The 15,868-nt window shown below is 37.7% G+C and overlaps 1 protein-coding gene across 1 annotated transcript in view; it reads right to left on the bottom strand.

The window, feature by feature from the left end:
- PDGFC (platelet derived growth factor C) overlaps positions 1–15,868 on the bottom strand; it is a gene marked incomplete at both ends in the record, with an annotated part of 112,921 nt that overhangs the window by 44,425 nt on the left and 52,628 nt on the right. Inside the window, one exon of the mRNA XM_079534511.1 lies at positions 4,138–4,333. Coding sequence (XP_079390637.1) covers positions 4,138–4,333 — 196 coding nt within the window. The remainder of the gene's footprint in view (positions 1–4,137; positions 4,334–15,868) is intronic.

The following is a 15,868-nucleotide window of genomic DNA, read 5'->3' as shown; positions in this document are numbered from 1 at the left end:
ATTGAAGACTGCCAGGCAGCAAGGACAGCTCACCAAATGTCAAGAAGTTATGTTTCTTTCTGAATATTTGATAGTATGTTCTTAGTACATACATTAATATTGTCTCCACAACGCACTCAAGGCAAAAGAAAAACAACAATATGAATGGGTTTTTTCCCCTGTAGGTTGCAGTACAGAAAGATCCTAGAACTTTTCTTTCCTGCACATGCTCTGTTGACACAGTTAGGTGTTACCATGGCACGGGCCAAACAGAAGTGAAATATCTATTATCTCTTTACTTAAACACCACGCAGCTGCAGCTGCGCATCTGTATTTAACTCCAATGTAAGATGGAGAGTTTTGTTGTAATTAAAAGAAAGTTCCATGTGCTCCATTGGGTCCTACGTTACATGGAAAGCTCCCTTTAGAAAATCATGTAACAAAATGGTTAGCTTTCATATAGTGCTTACCATAACTCACCACCAGACAGAATGCATTTGACATAATTTATACCAAAGAGACAGCTAAGCAAATATTTTCCTTCTTCATAGCCAATGACTGCAGACAGTCTCTTTATGTTGTTTCTTAATACACTTGTTTCAGCCTTGTGAGACTGAGCTGAATCTTCAAGATTTTTAATCAACACTTTGCTAATGATACATTCATTAGGAGCTGTTTAAGCAGTTTGGATACGGTTTCCTGGAACCTAAGAACTTTGACGTTCCCTGAATGGAAGGGAACAGCTTGGGCACAGTTTGATCAAAAGATTTGAAGTGAAGGAGAGTAGCATGCAGAAACGTTAGGAAAAAGGGAGGCAGTGAGCTTAGTGCCTGTGGCTTTGTATCTTAAAGCATCATCTTAAGTACTCCCAAAGAAAGAACGTTCCTGGAATTGAGATTTAAATATTGAATTTCATGTGAGGACAGTCAAAAACAGTCACAGTGCTACTCATAGATTTTATCCCACGTTACCCCTGACAGCCATCTTCAGCTTTACTCATTTTCAACAGGCAAAAGTTCTACATACTGCACGTTAACTGGACAAGTTTTAGAGATTCATTCAAAGCTGTACAGACAAGTGCTTTGCTTACATAATTGCAACAACAGAATCACATGTGCAGCTGCTAAAAGCTTCACATAAAAACAAACAAAAGAAAGCCTACAGGACAGACTATAGTTCATACTTAAATCACAAGAGCACTGAAGAGACTTGTAAATGCATGTAGTCTTCCTAAAGTGAAGATGAGTGTCAAGTGCCATCGAGTACTCAACATTCATTCGGTTCTGCTTGTGGATCTTAATCCTTATAATCTGATCTATAGTAATTGCACTATGCATTTGTAACACATTTCTGTGTTTTATTATATATAAGAAAATTCAAACAGATTGGAATCATCTGATAATTAGAACAAACAGCTGCCACCACCACGAAATGAACAACTATAGCCATTCTGTGCACAGCATGAGAGTGAGTTTGGCACACGTCACTATTACAAGAAAGATTTTTGTTATTTCATGCTGCAGTGTAGGACCAACTCAGAACATCAGACTGCCTCTTAACAGCAACTGTAACACACACGTTCTTCAAGGAACTTCAAGCTAAGTCTGTGCCTTCATGACTGGAGGGGTTTATGTAAAACTTCTGCCATTGTATATTCTCAAAGACAGAACACAACAATTTCAGACAAGCAAGAGTTGAGCAACTGTTATTCTGAAATAAATGCATGGATTGTTTCATATGTAAAATGGACTTTGTGTACACTTTTGACAATGCACAATTATAGTCACAGAGAGGACCCAGTGCAGGCGAAGCAGAATTACTGTTAATAAATTATTAGCTGTATGTTAAACAGTGCAGAGATGAACTACAGAAATGTAAAGCTATTGCAACTGTAAAGCCTGGGCAAAAGTCACCTGGAGAAATATGGGCAAAAAATCAGATATTTATTCTGAAAAGCCAAAAACAAACAAAAAACACCCGAATAGTTAAAACTTTTGAAAAGAAAAAGAGCCAACAACTATTCTTTACACTGGTGAGTATCTGCACAGCAATTAGGACTATGGAAGTTTTATGCTTCCAGGTGAGACTGGGTTCTGATGGCATAAACATAAAATTTGCTGTAATGCAAATAATTTGTTAGCACATTTTCTGAGTTGAATCACAGGTAAAAATGGAGAACAGCTGTGCAGGATAATGAAATTCAGATTCAGGAAACTATTTAAAAGGGAGGCTAAACTGGTACCTTCAGCGTACCTGTAAGATGTTAAAATCCTTCTAGACAAGAAGCATAGCTGAAGTGTCAGAACTGACTTTGGAGAAACCCAAATATGGCCAAGCCAGCCAGATGTTGGCTTCTAGACACAGACAAAAACATGATCCATGGAATAGAACACCTCTCCTATGAGGACAGGCTGAGAGAGCTGTGGCTGCTCAGCCTGGAGAAGAGAAGTTTGCGAGGTAACCTGACAGCAGCCTGTCGGTATCCAAAGGGGAGCTTCAGGAAAGAAGGGGAGAAAACTTTAGCAGGGTCTGAAGTGAGAGGGGAAATGGTTTCAAGCTCAAAGAGAGGATATTTAGTTTGGATATAAGGAAAAAAAGCCGTTTACAGTGAGGCTGATGAAGACACTGAAACAGGTTCCTTAGCAGTATGGTTGATGCCCTGCCTCCAGAGATGCCCTGGGCAGCCTGATGGAGCTGTGGTGTCCCTGTTCTTCACAGAGGCGTTGGACTGGCTGGCCTTCAGAGGTCCCTTCCAACTCTAAGGTTTCATGATTCTATATTTTATTCTGTTCTTTGTCATATAAACTTGGTCTTGAGAAACCACTCTTGCAACAACAACATTGATTTGTGACCTTCAAGATGGCAGAAACAGAGCAGTCATAAATAGAATGCAGGCAACAAAAACCCTCAGCTTTTCTGCAGAAGGTAGAAAGAAGATGAAATAACTTTAGTAAGAACAACAAGAGCTAAGAAGCAAGACATTACTTATGAAGAGATATTACTCTGATAACTCAGTAACTTAACTGGGCTGTAGAATCGCTTTATGCAGTTAAACTCTGCACTTTTATTTCCTTGTCAATTATTTGTACTGACTTCACGGAAAAAAGATACATATTCCTTTCCTTTACTGACAACGTTACTGAATTTAAACTATATAGGAACATTATCTCTACGTTTTCTTTGTTAAAAACAACAAAATTTCTTTTTCAGAGGGTCAAATCTTCAAAGTTAAAAAGACTAATGTGTCCTCGAAAGTGCACACGTCAGGATTTGCACACATCCAGCTTCCTGGTACACAAGCATGAATATGAGCACGATAAGATAACAAGTGGGTGAAGATTATGAGCGACCATATGACTGCTTTTTAATTTGATTAGTACTTTTTCATTCATCACCTTGTTTACTTTAAATAAATGGACTCCCATTAAAATACTATTCAAGATTGAAAATATTTTAACTTATCTTACTTTTTTCTTTGCAAGTGGACGAATGAGTCACCCTACCTGGATTTTCTTTCACCTCACTTCACTCTGCCACATGCAAAGAAAAGAAAAAGCAAGCTAAGTTTTCATTTAAAAAGGGAGTGCATTCATCCGAGCAAACATATGCTTATTGTACTTGGTACTTTGATATATTTACATAGCCTTGACAATCACTCTCTTCAGAATTATGAAGGTATCTGTCCATCCGTTATGAACCACAACTTCCAAAATAAGAATAAGCTCAAAAATAACCCCTAAGAAATCCAAAATTGAAAAAAAAAAAAAACAACAAAAAACTGATGATATACAAATAAATGAAGACTAATGAATTAGAAAAACTGAAACATACAGAGCAGTAAAAAAACCAAAATCTAAAAGGGGGGGGGGGGGGGGCGGGGGAAATAAAGCAAAAGAAACCTACTTGGAAAGGAAAAACTGCTGTGAAATACCTCCCCAGGAACACATCAAAGCAGGATATGACATTCAAATGATATTTCAAGCATGAAATGCTTTCCTAGCACTGCAAAAGAAAATCAGTAGCTAATACATCAGAGATGCGTTTTCATAGATAAATTGAAGTGCAGGTGTAATACTTTTCCAAAACCTGAGGAATACTCTTGTTCCATCCCCACATCTTCTTTCAGATATTTTGTAAGTTAAAGCAAAAGTCACTTACTTGCAAATGTCATCTTCTGGGTCCTCAAGCCCAAATCTTTCATCAAAAGTAAGCTGTATCCATACATTTTCATCTACTGCTACTAATCTCCACACTAGTACAGTATTGCGTGGGTATGTGTGTGGAAACTTGGGGCTGTGAATACTTCCATTAGAAGTCACAGTTATTATCTTCTCATGCTGAGGATCCTGCACTCCTGTAGTAAAAAGAGAAAAACAGACACATCAATACTGTATTTCTTTCCCTTCTCCTAAAGAGCATAGCATGCATAGAAAAAGTCCCTTTCTTCTGATCGCTTTTTTCTTCATTTTGTCTGGAAAATCTATTTAGTAAAAACAGATTAAGAGATAAAGTTTGCTTTGCTGACGAAAAATCAATCAAACCCAAGCTCCAACTGTTGGTCAGAAAACAGAACACAAGTTCAAGTGGAGGTAAGAGAAATGTGACTGCATAGTTCCTTCAACTCCAACACATAAATGCAAGACTGGAGCCCTCACAGAAGTCCAGCAGCCAAAGGGACTTAATCATGCAGGCTGCTGATGGCTCCAGGTCTTTGCTACTGGGGAGTGCAGAGAAATCAGCTGAGGGTGGGAGAACAGGCCTGCTCACACCTCATGCCTACCACGCAGAAGGGCTGGTTTAAATTTGTCTCTCGTTAGAGGAGACTTTTACATTTACTGAGTCCAGCAATCAGGATTTTGATGGCTGCATCCATGCCGAGGACTGTACTGGCCAATGATAGCCTGATGCAGGAGCATGTCTGGGATGTGCTATTTGGTAGTTAGCAAGTATATGAAATCAGACATTTACTGACAATTTCCGATAGAGGGCATCCCTTAAAATTCTTCAGCTTTGTTAGACTACAAAATGCACGTAAAAATAAACGTTTTATGTGGCAGTAAACGGACTCAAAAGAAATAACGCTGACTATGTTTGACTCGAAAGCACACAGAAGCGCTGAAACAGTTCTTCTTTGGGTGATGAATTCACAACTGTGAGGAGTTCCCGAAAGGAAAGGACTCCTCTGGTGATTGGTCACTGTGACTGTCAGAGACACTACTCTCCTCACAATAACTCAAACAACCTCACTGCCAAATGCCCAGCATTCCCAGGAATTCATATTCAGCAGCTGGAATCAGTCTGTATGGAAGACTCAGCTGCAAACAGGAGGCACTGATCTAATCCGAATACTTCTCAACACCATGACACAAAATGTTGAGATCTCTAAATGACAAAATTTAGTTCCATAAGCACATCAAAGGAAAAAAATCTTTATGCTACAGCACAAGACCTCTACTGTCTTTGACCTTTTCTAAAAATCTGTGTATAGTCAAGTTTGACATAGCAGTCAGTAAACCATAGCAATCCTCAGTTACCTAATTAATAACCTTAGTAACTAAACACATGTATAGTTTTGTACTGGGGAGTAATTCACATTATTTTCTTCTTGGCAATTAGTTTTGTCAGTTAGTTACTTCATTTTGTTTGTTATATAAACAGCATGGTGATGAAAATACATTTGAAACTATGTAAAAAGTCTGTGCTTCAGTCTACAATGAAAACATGCACTGCAATCATACCTCATTACAGCAACATGCAAAGGCTGACAGCTAAATGAATGTACTGCAAGAAAAGAAACCTATACAAACAGCATTGCAATTTTAAAGGAATTAATCTATATTTAACTGTAATTTAAAGTCTGACAGACTTTTGCCTTCTATTCTGACGGACCCATGCCTTCTACTTGTGGTATGAAAACGGATTTTTTTTCCTTTAAATGAATTGCTGCTTACATAAACCTGAAGGAGTGTGGTTTTGCCAGTATTCACACACAGTTACAGAGGACTGACAGCCTTGTAGACACACAAGGAGAATAACATGCAGTAATAAGAAAAAAAAGCACAAAGGACGCACAAGAGTTAGATTCTTAATTTAGACACCTCCCTGTTTGTTTGTTTGGTTTTTGTTTTTTTGTTAGCTAAGACACAAGCATTCTTTTAATAACGTATAGAACACCAGCAGGGAGCTCCACATTAAACACAGCAGCCAACAGTAATAAAAGTGACTTTCCCAGAGATTAGTACACCAGAGTGTTATTTCTAAAGTATGCAAAGGAACCTTATTTCATTGATGACACTATATTCAGTGATTCTTTTTTGTCTTGAAAAAGCACACATAGGATTACAAATCATGTCATATTTCACAACGTACTTCTTTTGTATCACTGGGACAATGACAACCACCTCAATGCAGTTAAGTTCTGTAAGTAGTCCAGTCTTAGCAAATAAGAAGTCACTAAAGAGAGGCAAAGGAACAAAAAGGCATGCTGTAAATTAATGAATGGGACTTGCAGCATCCCCAGCATCTCCAGCTCCTCCAGCTCCTCCGTTTGGAAAGGAAAAATGTCTTTTACACAGCACTGTTCCAAAAACATATCAAATCCTCACACATATCACTTGCTCCATTTCAAATATTTGCTCTCACACAGTGGAATTTCTTCTGCAAAAGAATTATTTTCTATGGCCACAAAGGAAAGTAACTGTCGTCACTGGAGAATGAGGCTTGTTATTTGTTTTCAGATAAGCTGCAATATTCTTTTTCATCCATTCTACATAAACTAATTGTACCACCACACTGCAAAAAACTAGCCTTCGCCTATTGATTTTGTGCATGTTCAGAGAATTTCATTTGGGTAACTTGTGTGAGGAGCACAGCCACCTGAATGTAACTAAGTTGAGACTACAGTTTCTTGTTCTTCTCTGAAATGACTTTACAATTTCTGGCTTTATATTAGGGTTAGGCTTAAAAAGGAGTAACAAGTTCATCCAGATTTACAGTGGTCAGCTGTGTAGATCCAAAGCTATACATATATCAGACCTTACAGCTGTGACCTGTTTGATTTGCTTTTAACATCTCATAGCCCCCTCCAAAAAAAAAAAAGATAAAAATGGATCATGATTTTTCAGACAGCACAGATCAACTTGAGAAGCATCAGTCCAGAAGAGGCGAGGTGCCACCTTAGCCTTAGTGCAGCACTATCGCACGAGGGAAGGGGGAGAGACAGGGCTTCAAAAAGTGAGCAGAGATCACCTGCAGGAGAAGGTCCTGGAAATGGGGCACAGCAGATGGGGAAAACCCCTGAGCTGACCCAGGGACACGGCATGGTTACACTTCTTAAGGAAGGACTGTATGAGCATCACAGGGCCCGAAGCTGAAGAATGAGTTGCCACAGTAGTCTTTGATGTGGTGCAAGATGCTATCACCAGATTTATATATCAATGTAGAAAGCCCACACCTGAAAATTACAAGATTCCAGACATTCTGAATGCACGGCGGTGCCTAACCCCTCCACTGCAATGGTAACACAGATGAAAAACCACGGTATCACCAAGAGATCAGCAGATGCCACTGTAAACTGAAATTAAACCCACCGACAAGACAAGCTCATTCCTGCCTACTTCAAAGTAGGCCTCTTCCCCCATGGGCACAATACATTTCACAAAGATGAGTGCTGACACTTCTTAAATATAGCAAATACCTCTTCCTAGTAGGTTGTAATCGCTACGTTTTGGCAGGGGTCAAGGGTAAAACTCAGACAAATCAGATGCAGTTCTGGAGCATCGAGGAGAAACAGCCTTGGCCCCTGGGTGCCACTCTGAGGGCAGATTTTCGTTGGAGGTACAGCGCCGGTAATATCAGTTTTTAAAATGCTTTTTGTTAAGCCTTCACTGATTTCTCAAAGTAGTTTTTTCTGTAAATAGGACAAGATCAGAGTCCTACCAATCACGGATTGCTCATAGACAATCTTGTTTATTTCATTCTGGTGTCCTTAGCTACGAAAAACAACTTCTAGGCTTTGAGTAACAGCCATATAAGGCTATCAACGCTTCAAAAAACAACGCCAAGTTCAAATACAGAAAATTCAACTCTAAATATTTACAGATTAAGATTAGAGCTCTTTCTGATATACAGCAATGCAATACGTGCAAGTCTTCTGCCTTAAAACTCGCCAACAAAAGATAGCTATTTGTTCATTACCGTAGAACTTCAAAGGGATGCATTCTTTTCAAATATTATCATTATTTGAAAGGATTTCCTGCAACAATCCCATGCAATTTCTACAACTCTCCGCACTATGTACAGAAACAAGCTTTGTAGAAGAAGCCCTTTGAAATGTAACATAATATGGTATTTTTTCCAAACTTTCGAAAAGCAGCAAGCCTACTTTCAGAAGTAATAACTAAAGGAATATGAGAATACCTCTTTCTATCCTCTGTCTCTGGTTCACTTGCCTCCAGGCACTTCATAGCTATTATCTGAATGTAGCAGCAAAATTTAACTCTTTTTCCAGGCACAAAGGAAAAACTGGAAAATGGCCTGTTACTAGCAGAAAACAGCAGGCAAACAGCTCAGCTTGATATTGTTCACATGTACAGTGGGTATTGGCGCAAAAACATTCAAAATCGTACAAATGCTGCTCTGTGGGACCTGCAGTCCAAGCTCTTGGTTGGGTCATAATTCCTGCTCACACCACAGCATGTCACACATTTGACGGCTGGCATTTTCTTGTCAACTCCCAGACTTGCACAGATATATTCTCCATAGTGTCTTTGGATAACTTGCTCCTGTGACATATTAAATTCCAATATAAGATGTTTTTCCTCATCTGAATCTGAACCTTTCTAGCTGAAATCCTGATCAGTTCTTTTTACTATTTTTATTTTATTTTTTAGAGGACAGGGTTGCTTCGGCCACCAGGTCAAGCTTGTAGCTGTTTTTAAATCTGCTGTCAGACTGCCCCTTATGGCCCTTCCTTCTGCCTATAAACAAGGCCATCTTTGCCACCTCCACTCACTGTCTAGGCACCAAGTCTTAAAGCCTGGCAGTCAAGCCAACTTCACCCTATCCAGCAAGCAGTCTATTCTTCCAAACCATCATGCCTCAAGTACCACGAGAAAGTACCACCTTGTGCCTTTGAAGCACAAGGGCTTGTTTTCATTTTCACCTTTTCAACTAGTGAGCAAAGGAAACTTCACACAGGCCTGCTGTATCTTCTAAGATAGCTTTAAGTAGTATGGCTTGTGGTTTTCTGGGTTAAATTTCTAAAACACGTCATGCCTTTGGTGGAGGTTTGATTCTGAGTTGCTTCCATGCTTTGATATAGCTACCTATTTGAAATCTTACTGTGATTCTTCAGATATTACTAAAAAATAACCAGAAAGAGAAGTTTACAAAGCTTACAGGCAATATACACAAATAAGCTGTCAACTGACACATGATAAATTCACCTTCTAACAAGAAAACTGCTGATTTACACAAGTACAGGAATGTGTACAGGACTGTATTTGTTTCACTATTATTATTATTATTACATTTTAAAATCCTACAATTTCTCCCATTTCATTGCCTTAAGCACTGAATAGCATATACGGTTTAACTGCCGGTTAAAGGTCCTTCTCCTGTAGCTATGTAAAAAACATGATCTGAAGGAGTTCACAGAGACAAGATGAGCAGAGAAGAGCAAGGCTTCTAATAGATTTTCAGGAACCCAGAGTTTTGGCAGCTGGCCATGAGGGAAGGACAAAAGAAACGGGGTGTGAGGAGGGAAAGATGTCATTGGAGAACAGAGCATAGAACTGTAGTAACAGATTTAATAAAGTTTCCAAACAACTGCATGACTTCATGCCTTGCAGAAGACATTCGTGACTAATCAAACGAATCACACACCAACAAACTTTCTTTGATTCCAAATCGCATCAAGAAGAGAAAAAAAGTTTATACTTTTGATATTTTACTTTATGAGTTTATAACCTTCAAGTATCCTGCCAGCCTTTTTTGCCTTGTACTCTGGCTTTTGCTTTGAAAAGAGCATAGCAATTAAACAGTTTGGGTTTTTGTTGTGGGGTTTTGTTGTTGTTGCTTTTTTTAATGCATGGCAAATTTAAAAATAAAAGTAATCTCTTGAGATCTATTTTAAGACCAAATGCTTGTGGAAGGCAAACTTAGTCCTGAATTCCTCTATACCTTTTAAAACTAGATACACAGTGCATTTTAGCCAATTCCTTTTTTTTAAATGCTAGATGAGATAACTTTCTGTATTATCACATGCTCTAAGATCTAATTACTCATGAGTGTTTCAGTAAGTACTTTATTCCAGTGTTCACAGGTAAAGTCTTGGCTGCACTGGAATAAATATTTAAGCTCTTGTTGGCTTGAACGTGAAAGGAATTCCATCTCTATTAAATATCTAATGATGTTGAAATATTTATCATATAATGAACTTATAATAATAGCATCTGCCTTTTTTTAGCCATGGGATGATAAATGTCCTAAAATAAATATGAATATGCAAAATACTAACAAATCTAAAGTATACACACATTCCAGCTTTGGACTGCACCCTACCTCAACCCTCTTCCATTAAACTACAGAACTACCACCCCAAATGACCTGAATCTTCTTAGACAGATACAGCCATACTAAGGAAAGAAAATTCTGCCTTCAACTCAAGACTCTTCCGATTAGTTACTGAATTAAACCAGAATCAGGACTTGTGTTGGAGATCCAAACAAAGAGGCAGTATTTCCAGCACAAAGTTTTATAAGCAATACATTACACTTGATTGTTGCAAGAAGAATTTTATTCGTGGGTGTACTACTATACAAAAATGGGCACTACAGCTGTTTAAGATGTTAAAAGGTGTTGATAATTGTAAGGGTGTACATATTGAAGAGACTTCAGACTGGATGTAAACTAATTCCAAATTGGCAAATATGGGAGTGGAATGAAACACTGAGAAACTACTCTGACTCCTCATCCATTCTTTGTAGGTAGGAAAAAAGCACATTAGGCAATCATGAAAGTACAAACCTTCAGCAACATTTTACGGTGCTGCTTCTTTCAAAGAATATTTCCTTAGTATACGTGGTTTGGATAACAACTACGCATATATCTTTTATCTATATGCTATTATTCTATTAGGTAGAGTAGAAAAATCACATTTAATCAGCCGTGAGAGAAAAAAACAACTATTTTACGGACTGAAAAAGAACAGTTGTTTATGTCTCCATTTTTCTTCACTTCAAATGCTTTATTTAAAAATATTTTTATTCACATTACTGTGATGACAAAAAAAAAACCAAAACGCAACAACTTAATGTGCAACTACTCAGATTTTTTGATAGAAGATGGAGGGAGAGATGGAGAGGAGATGAAAAAGAAAACAAACAGAAAAAGCGGGAAAAAATGTCATCACTTCCTCTGTTCTTGCAAGGACTGGCAGATAGTAAGCATCTTCACAATCAACAGCATCAAGGGCAGATGAAAGATAAAAGCCTAAATGCCTGACCATCCCCCAATAGCATGAGGTCACCACCATCTTCTCATCTTTGTATCATAAAACCCCTCTTCCACTTCCACAACTTCCTATAATGCGATGTTTGTTAATATTTTTGTTTTCTTCTATATTCCTGATAATCAATATGCTAAGTAATACGGTTGATATTTTCTGTAGCTCATTTTCCCCTCCCCGAGCAAAAAGAGTAGTTTGACATATTCTGCACTTCAGTACCAGTTAATAAGCAAGGTGAAATGAGTAACCCTCCATCTTATTGAAGCTCAGACAAGCTACTTCCCAAGTATTATATCTTAAAAGATATAATGGTCTTGGACTGGGAGAATTGCAAGTCTCTTTGGAAAAGTACAACTTAATATACATGAAAAATGTCAGTAGAAGACAAATCCTGTAAGGGTTAAAAAGTGAAAGAGACCAGGAAATAAGAACAAACAGTAAACCAGAAAACAGTTGTCCAACTGGACATACTTACACCTACTTAGAGATTACAGTTATTTACTTTCTTTAAAGGGGAAAAAATTACACCTTGAAGTGCTTGAGAATTTGAGCGGAGAAGATTGCCAATATATTCAAAATAAGTAACCTTTTCAATTGTTCTGCTACTCAAAAATGTGATATAGGTTTGTTGATGCTATTTTTACAGGAAATTGACTTAGCAAAGCTAAGTAAATTCTTAATTAAATGCAAGAAAACACCAGAAGTTATTACTAAAATAATACCTATATGGTTGCACCATAGAATGGTTTTGCAAATGCAGAAAATATTGCACGTAAGTGGTTAAACATAGCACTTAGAATTTGTTTTGAATGTTATTAAGACAGGACTTAAAAACCACATCCAAAATTAGATTTGTTAGTGCTAGAAACCACACAGGTGAACAAAAATTATCAGTCTGTCCTGAATGACTACACAGCCTAAGCAAGGTATGAAAAAGCACAAAAGCAGCAGTATTCCCCCAATTTACTAAACTGTGCATAGAGTGGCTTAATAGTTCAATAAGATAACTTCAACAAAACTGTGAAATTAGTCTGGATCTCTTTCAATGTCAGTTAAAAGCATTAGTTTCAAAGCCAACTCTTAAAACTTCCTTGTGAATCTCATTTTCTAGTACTAGATATGGTTCCCCCTCCCCTTTAAAATCCATGTGAATCATGTCCTTTACAAAAAAATTCCTTAATCTGACCCATTCAAAAATTTCACTTCTTGATCTCAATTTAGACTGTCGAAAAGCAAGGCTTAATTTTATTATGCCCCTTTTCTTTATGGTTCCTTCAGTTTATACTGCATGGCACTTGTTAAAAGCAGATACTAGTAAACATTTGGAAAAAAGATTATCCATGGTCCATGTGGAATTCAGCCTGAATAAATAGACTCTATGGATACGGTATGCGTTAAGTAGCTACATCTCATTTTCAGTTTTATTCAGAACGAAAAAATATAATCCTGTCTTCATCATGCTATTGGAGGTAAAAAAAGAAAGATGCTACCCGAATCTTTATAAATATCAGTCCTGAAGTGTTTTGCTTTGCTTTTGCCATTGTTCTGGTATTTGTGTGGATTTCCCTTTTAATTCTTTATTATAATAATAGCGATTCAAATATTTATAAAGGTCACCATTATATTTCAAATTCTGTAAATAAGCTGTTCTTCAAACCAATTTAGAAAATTGTTACTGCTTAGCTATATGAAAACACAACTCTCAAGGATGGTTAAGACTTTTAGTAAAAAAATTACATTGATCAGTGCATGTAAAGGAAAGAAAACACACCCAAAGATGTAAGGGATTTGCTCACTGCAACCGAAGGTGTGATTATGCTCCATCCACAGCTAGTTTTAACTACAGCACAAGACTCACTGTAACAGTGAATCCAACGTGGTGTTCAGTTCACTTCAAAAATGCAGAGGGCCTTATGCAAACTTAAAAAGTTTGTGCCAAACTTTTGATATAGAAATAACATTGCTACTGGAAGGTCTACAAGCCAGATTAAAGCTGCCTCAGGCTTGGACTGTATATACAAAAAACACAGCTCTGCCATATACTTATGTCAAAAAGGCAAGAGAAACAAAGAAAGTACGAAAACAAAACATTTTCTGATCTATTTAGATCTTTTGAGAACTGGACTATACTCTAGTCCCAAATTCAAGGACACAAACATTTACATCTTTAATACGTGTTGAAGTAAAAGCATTTTAGCTGGTCCTAACCTGCTAAAACAAAACTTCTGGAAGAATATAATGCCTTCGTTTGAGTACAGTTCACTTTCCCAAGATGATTTGGGAGAAAGTGGTTATGCAGTATCAATACTGATCCACAGGTATGTGTATAAAACAGCTGTTACTGAATTTGAAGAATTTTAAGCAGACAGAAGTCAACAACTAAGTTTAAAACACTTGTTTCTAGTATCTTTTAATGGGAAATTAAATCACGTAACATATCAGAACAATGCTTGTCCAGAAAAGGATATGCAAGTCTAGAAGAAATTCAGAAAGCAAGCACAAGCACGGCTACAAAATCCAATGCAAGGTGAAAAATAAAACGGCCAATAGAGCAATAACATTTCTTTACAACTCCTTCACTACCACGTCTCTGATTCTGCTGGTTATTGAACTGATGCACATGAATGTCAAGGACATCTTTTATAGATGGACCACAACGACAAGCAATGAATATTTAAAGTAACTGACAAGAATTCTGTTGAAACAGGACTAGATTTCTAGGAAGTGTGATCACAAAAGTGTCACAGAGCAGCCATGAAAGAACCGTGTCCCGTGGCATGGGCAATACAACAGCCTATTTTGAGCAAAATCACTGCCAAAAGACCCTTTTGTTAATCTAGTAGAACAGGTGCTCTTAAGGAGGACTGACAGCAAGGCCCTGAGGACCACCTCAGTCACAACTTCCTTCATTAAGAAGATTATGTACACCACTACACAGAAATCTATTGGTACACTGATCTGGGCTTCAGTCCCTAGCACATCCGTAGTTCCACTTATTCCATAGACACCTTATTTATTGCCACATAATTTATTACTTATTATTCCAGACATGAAGCTTAAGCTGTTATTCCTGGGTCACCTAACATCTCTTTCTGCTTATCTTGAATACCAGAATTCTTCCAGAATGCTTACGTGGGAGCATTGCCAGTTCTGAAAAAGTTGCACAACTGTAAAACAAAAAGTGAAATCTTAAAGTCTTAAGCCACTCCAATCCCTACTTAAGGATATGTGTCCAATTTGACAGCTTTTCTAGAAATATACAAGGGAACTACCTATGGGATTCCTCATAAAGGTCTTGGCACTGCTGTACAAAGCTGTTTTCTTTTAACAAACTTTGATAATTCACAGCATCACATCACAATCTAATGTCCAGTTTTAAATCTAGTGCAGTTTGCAGGGTTGCTGCTCTCCACTTTCATCTTCAGTATGGTTTGGAATCATGCCCAAGCAACCAATCGATCCTCACTCTAAAGTGCCACTTCACCTTTTTTTAAGCCTAAACTCATGCTGAAGTGTCAGTAACACTTTTCAGCATACATCAGTTTCTTTGGAAAACACATGGGCATGTGGCAGGGGCTGGAGAAAATTGATAGTTAAAATGCATTTTGCCTAATTCCCCTGCGACTCTAGAGAGCAAGCAAAGAGTATAAAATGAAATCAGAGCCTTGGTCTTGCTGGTACAGCTTTAGAACTGTCATGAGAGGTGTAAAGGAACATGTAGTGCTCCAGGAAGGGGCACACAAGCACTCCAGACAACACATTCTCTCTGCCTTGTTACATAGCCCAGCGGTCAAGGAATGGATTCAGAGTGAAAACGAAATTCTTAAAAGTCCAAAAACATTTTTCTAAGTTTTAAGAGTATGAGTGCTCTTACCTGAAAGGTAGCAGGAACGTGTCATCAGCTCATGTAGAATCTTCTGCTCCTTGTTACAGAAGCAAAAGATTTTGATAAATTCATAGTGAAATTCTTAAATTCAACCACAGCCTGTTGCAATGAAAATGCAGATTCTTTTTTTCTCATTAGTTCAGTGTCTCATCACACTCTTTCATTTCATCCAATACAGCTTCAGTTTAGAATTGAATGGTAGAACAAAATGTAAGTTTGGGCAAGTGCTATCTCGCCCAAAACAGGTTTTTGGAAGTCTGTCTGTCTACTAATACATAAAAGCTGTTTGCTGATGATTTATTCTAGGTCATCTAGGATAGTTAGGTCAAGATATTTGAAGAAAATCATTCCACAGTCCTTCACATGCTTTTCAGAAGGTGCTCTGGATGCCTAGTATGATCAAGTCCATATCCTAACTTGAATTCCTTGAGGCTGAACATGGTACTATTAATTTCACAGGCACAGAACTGTGTTTGTTAACAGTAGTTTAAATA

This window comes from Tetrao urogallus, assembly GCF_951394365.1.
Source record: "Tetrao urogallus genome assembly, chromosome: 4".
NCBI lineage: Eukaryota > Metazoa > Chordata > Aves > Galliformes > Phasianidae > Tetrao > Tetrao urogallus.
The sequence above is the reverse complement of the archived record's forward strand: the minus strand, read 5'-3'. Positions and strand labels throughout refer to the sequence as shown.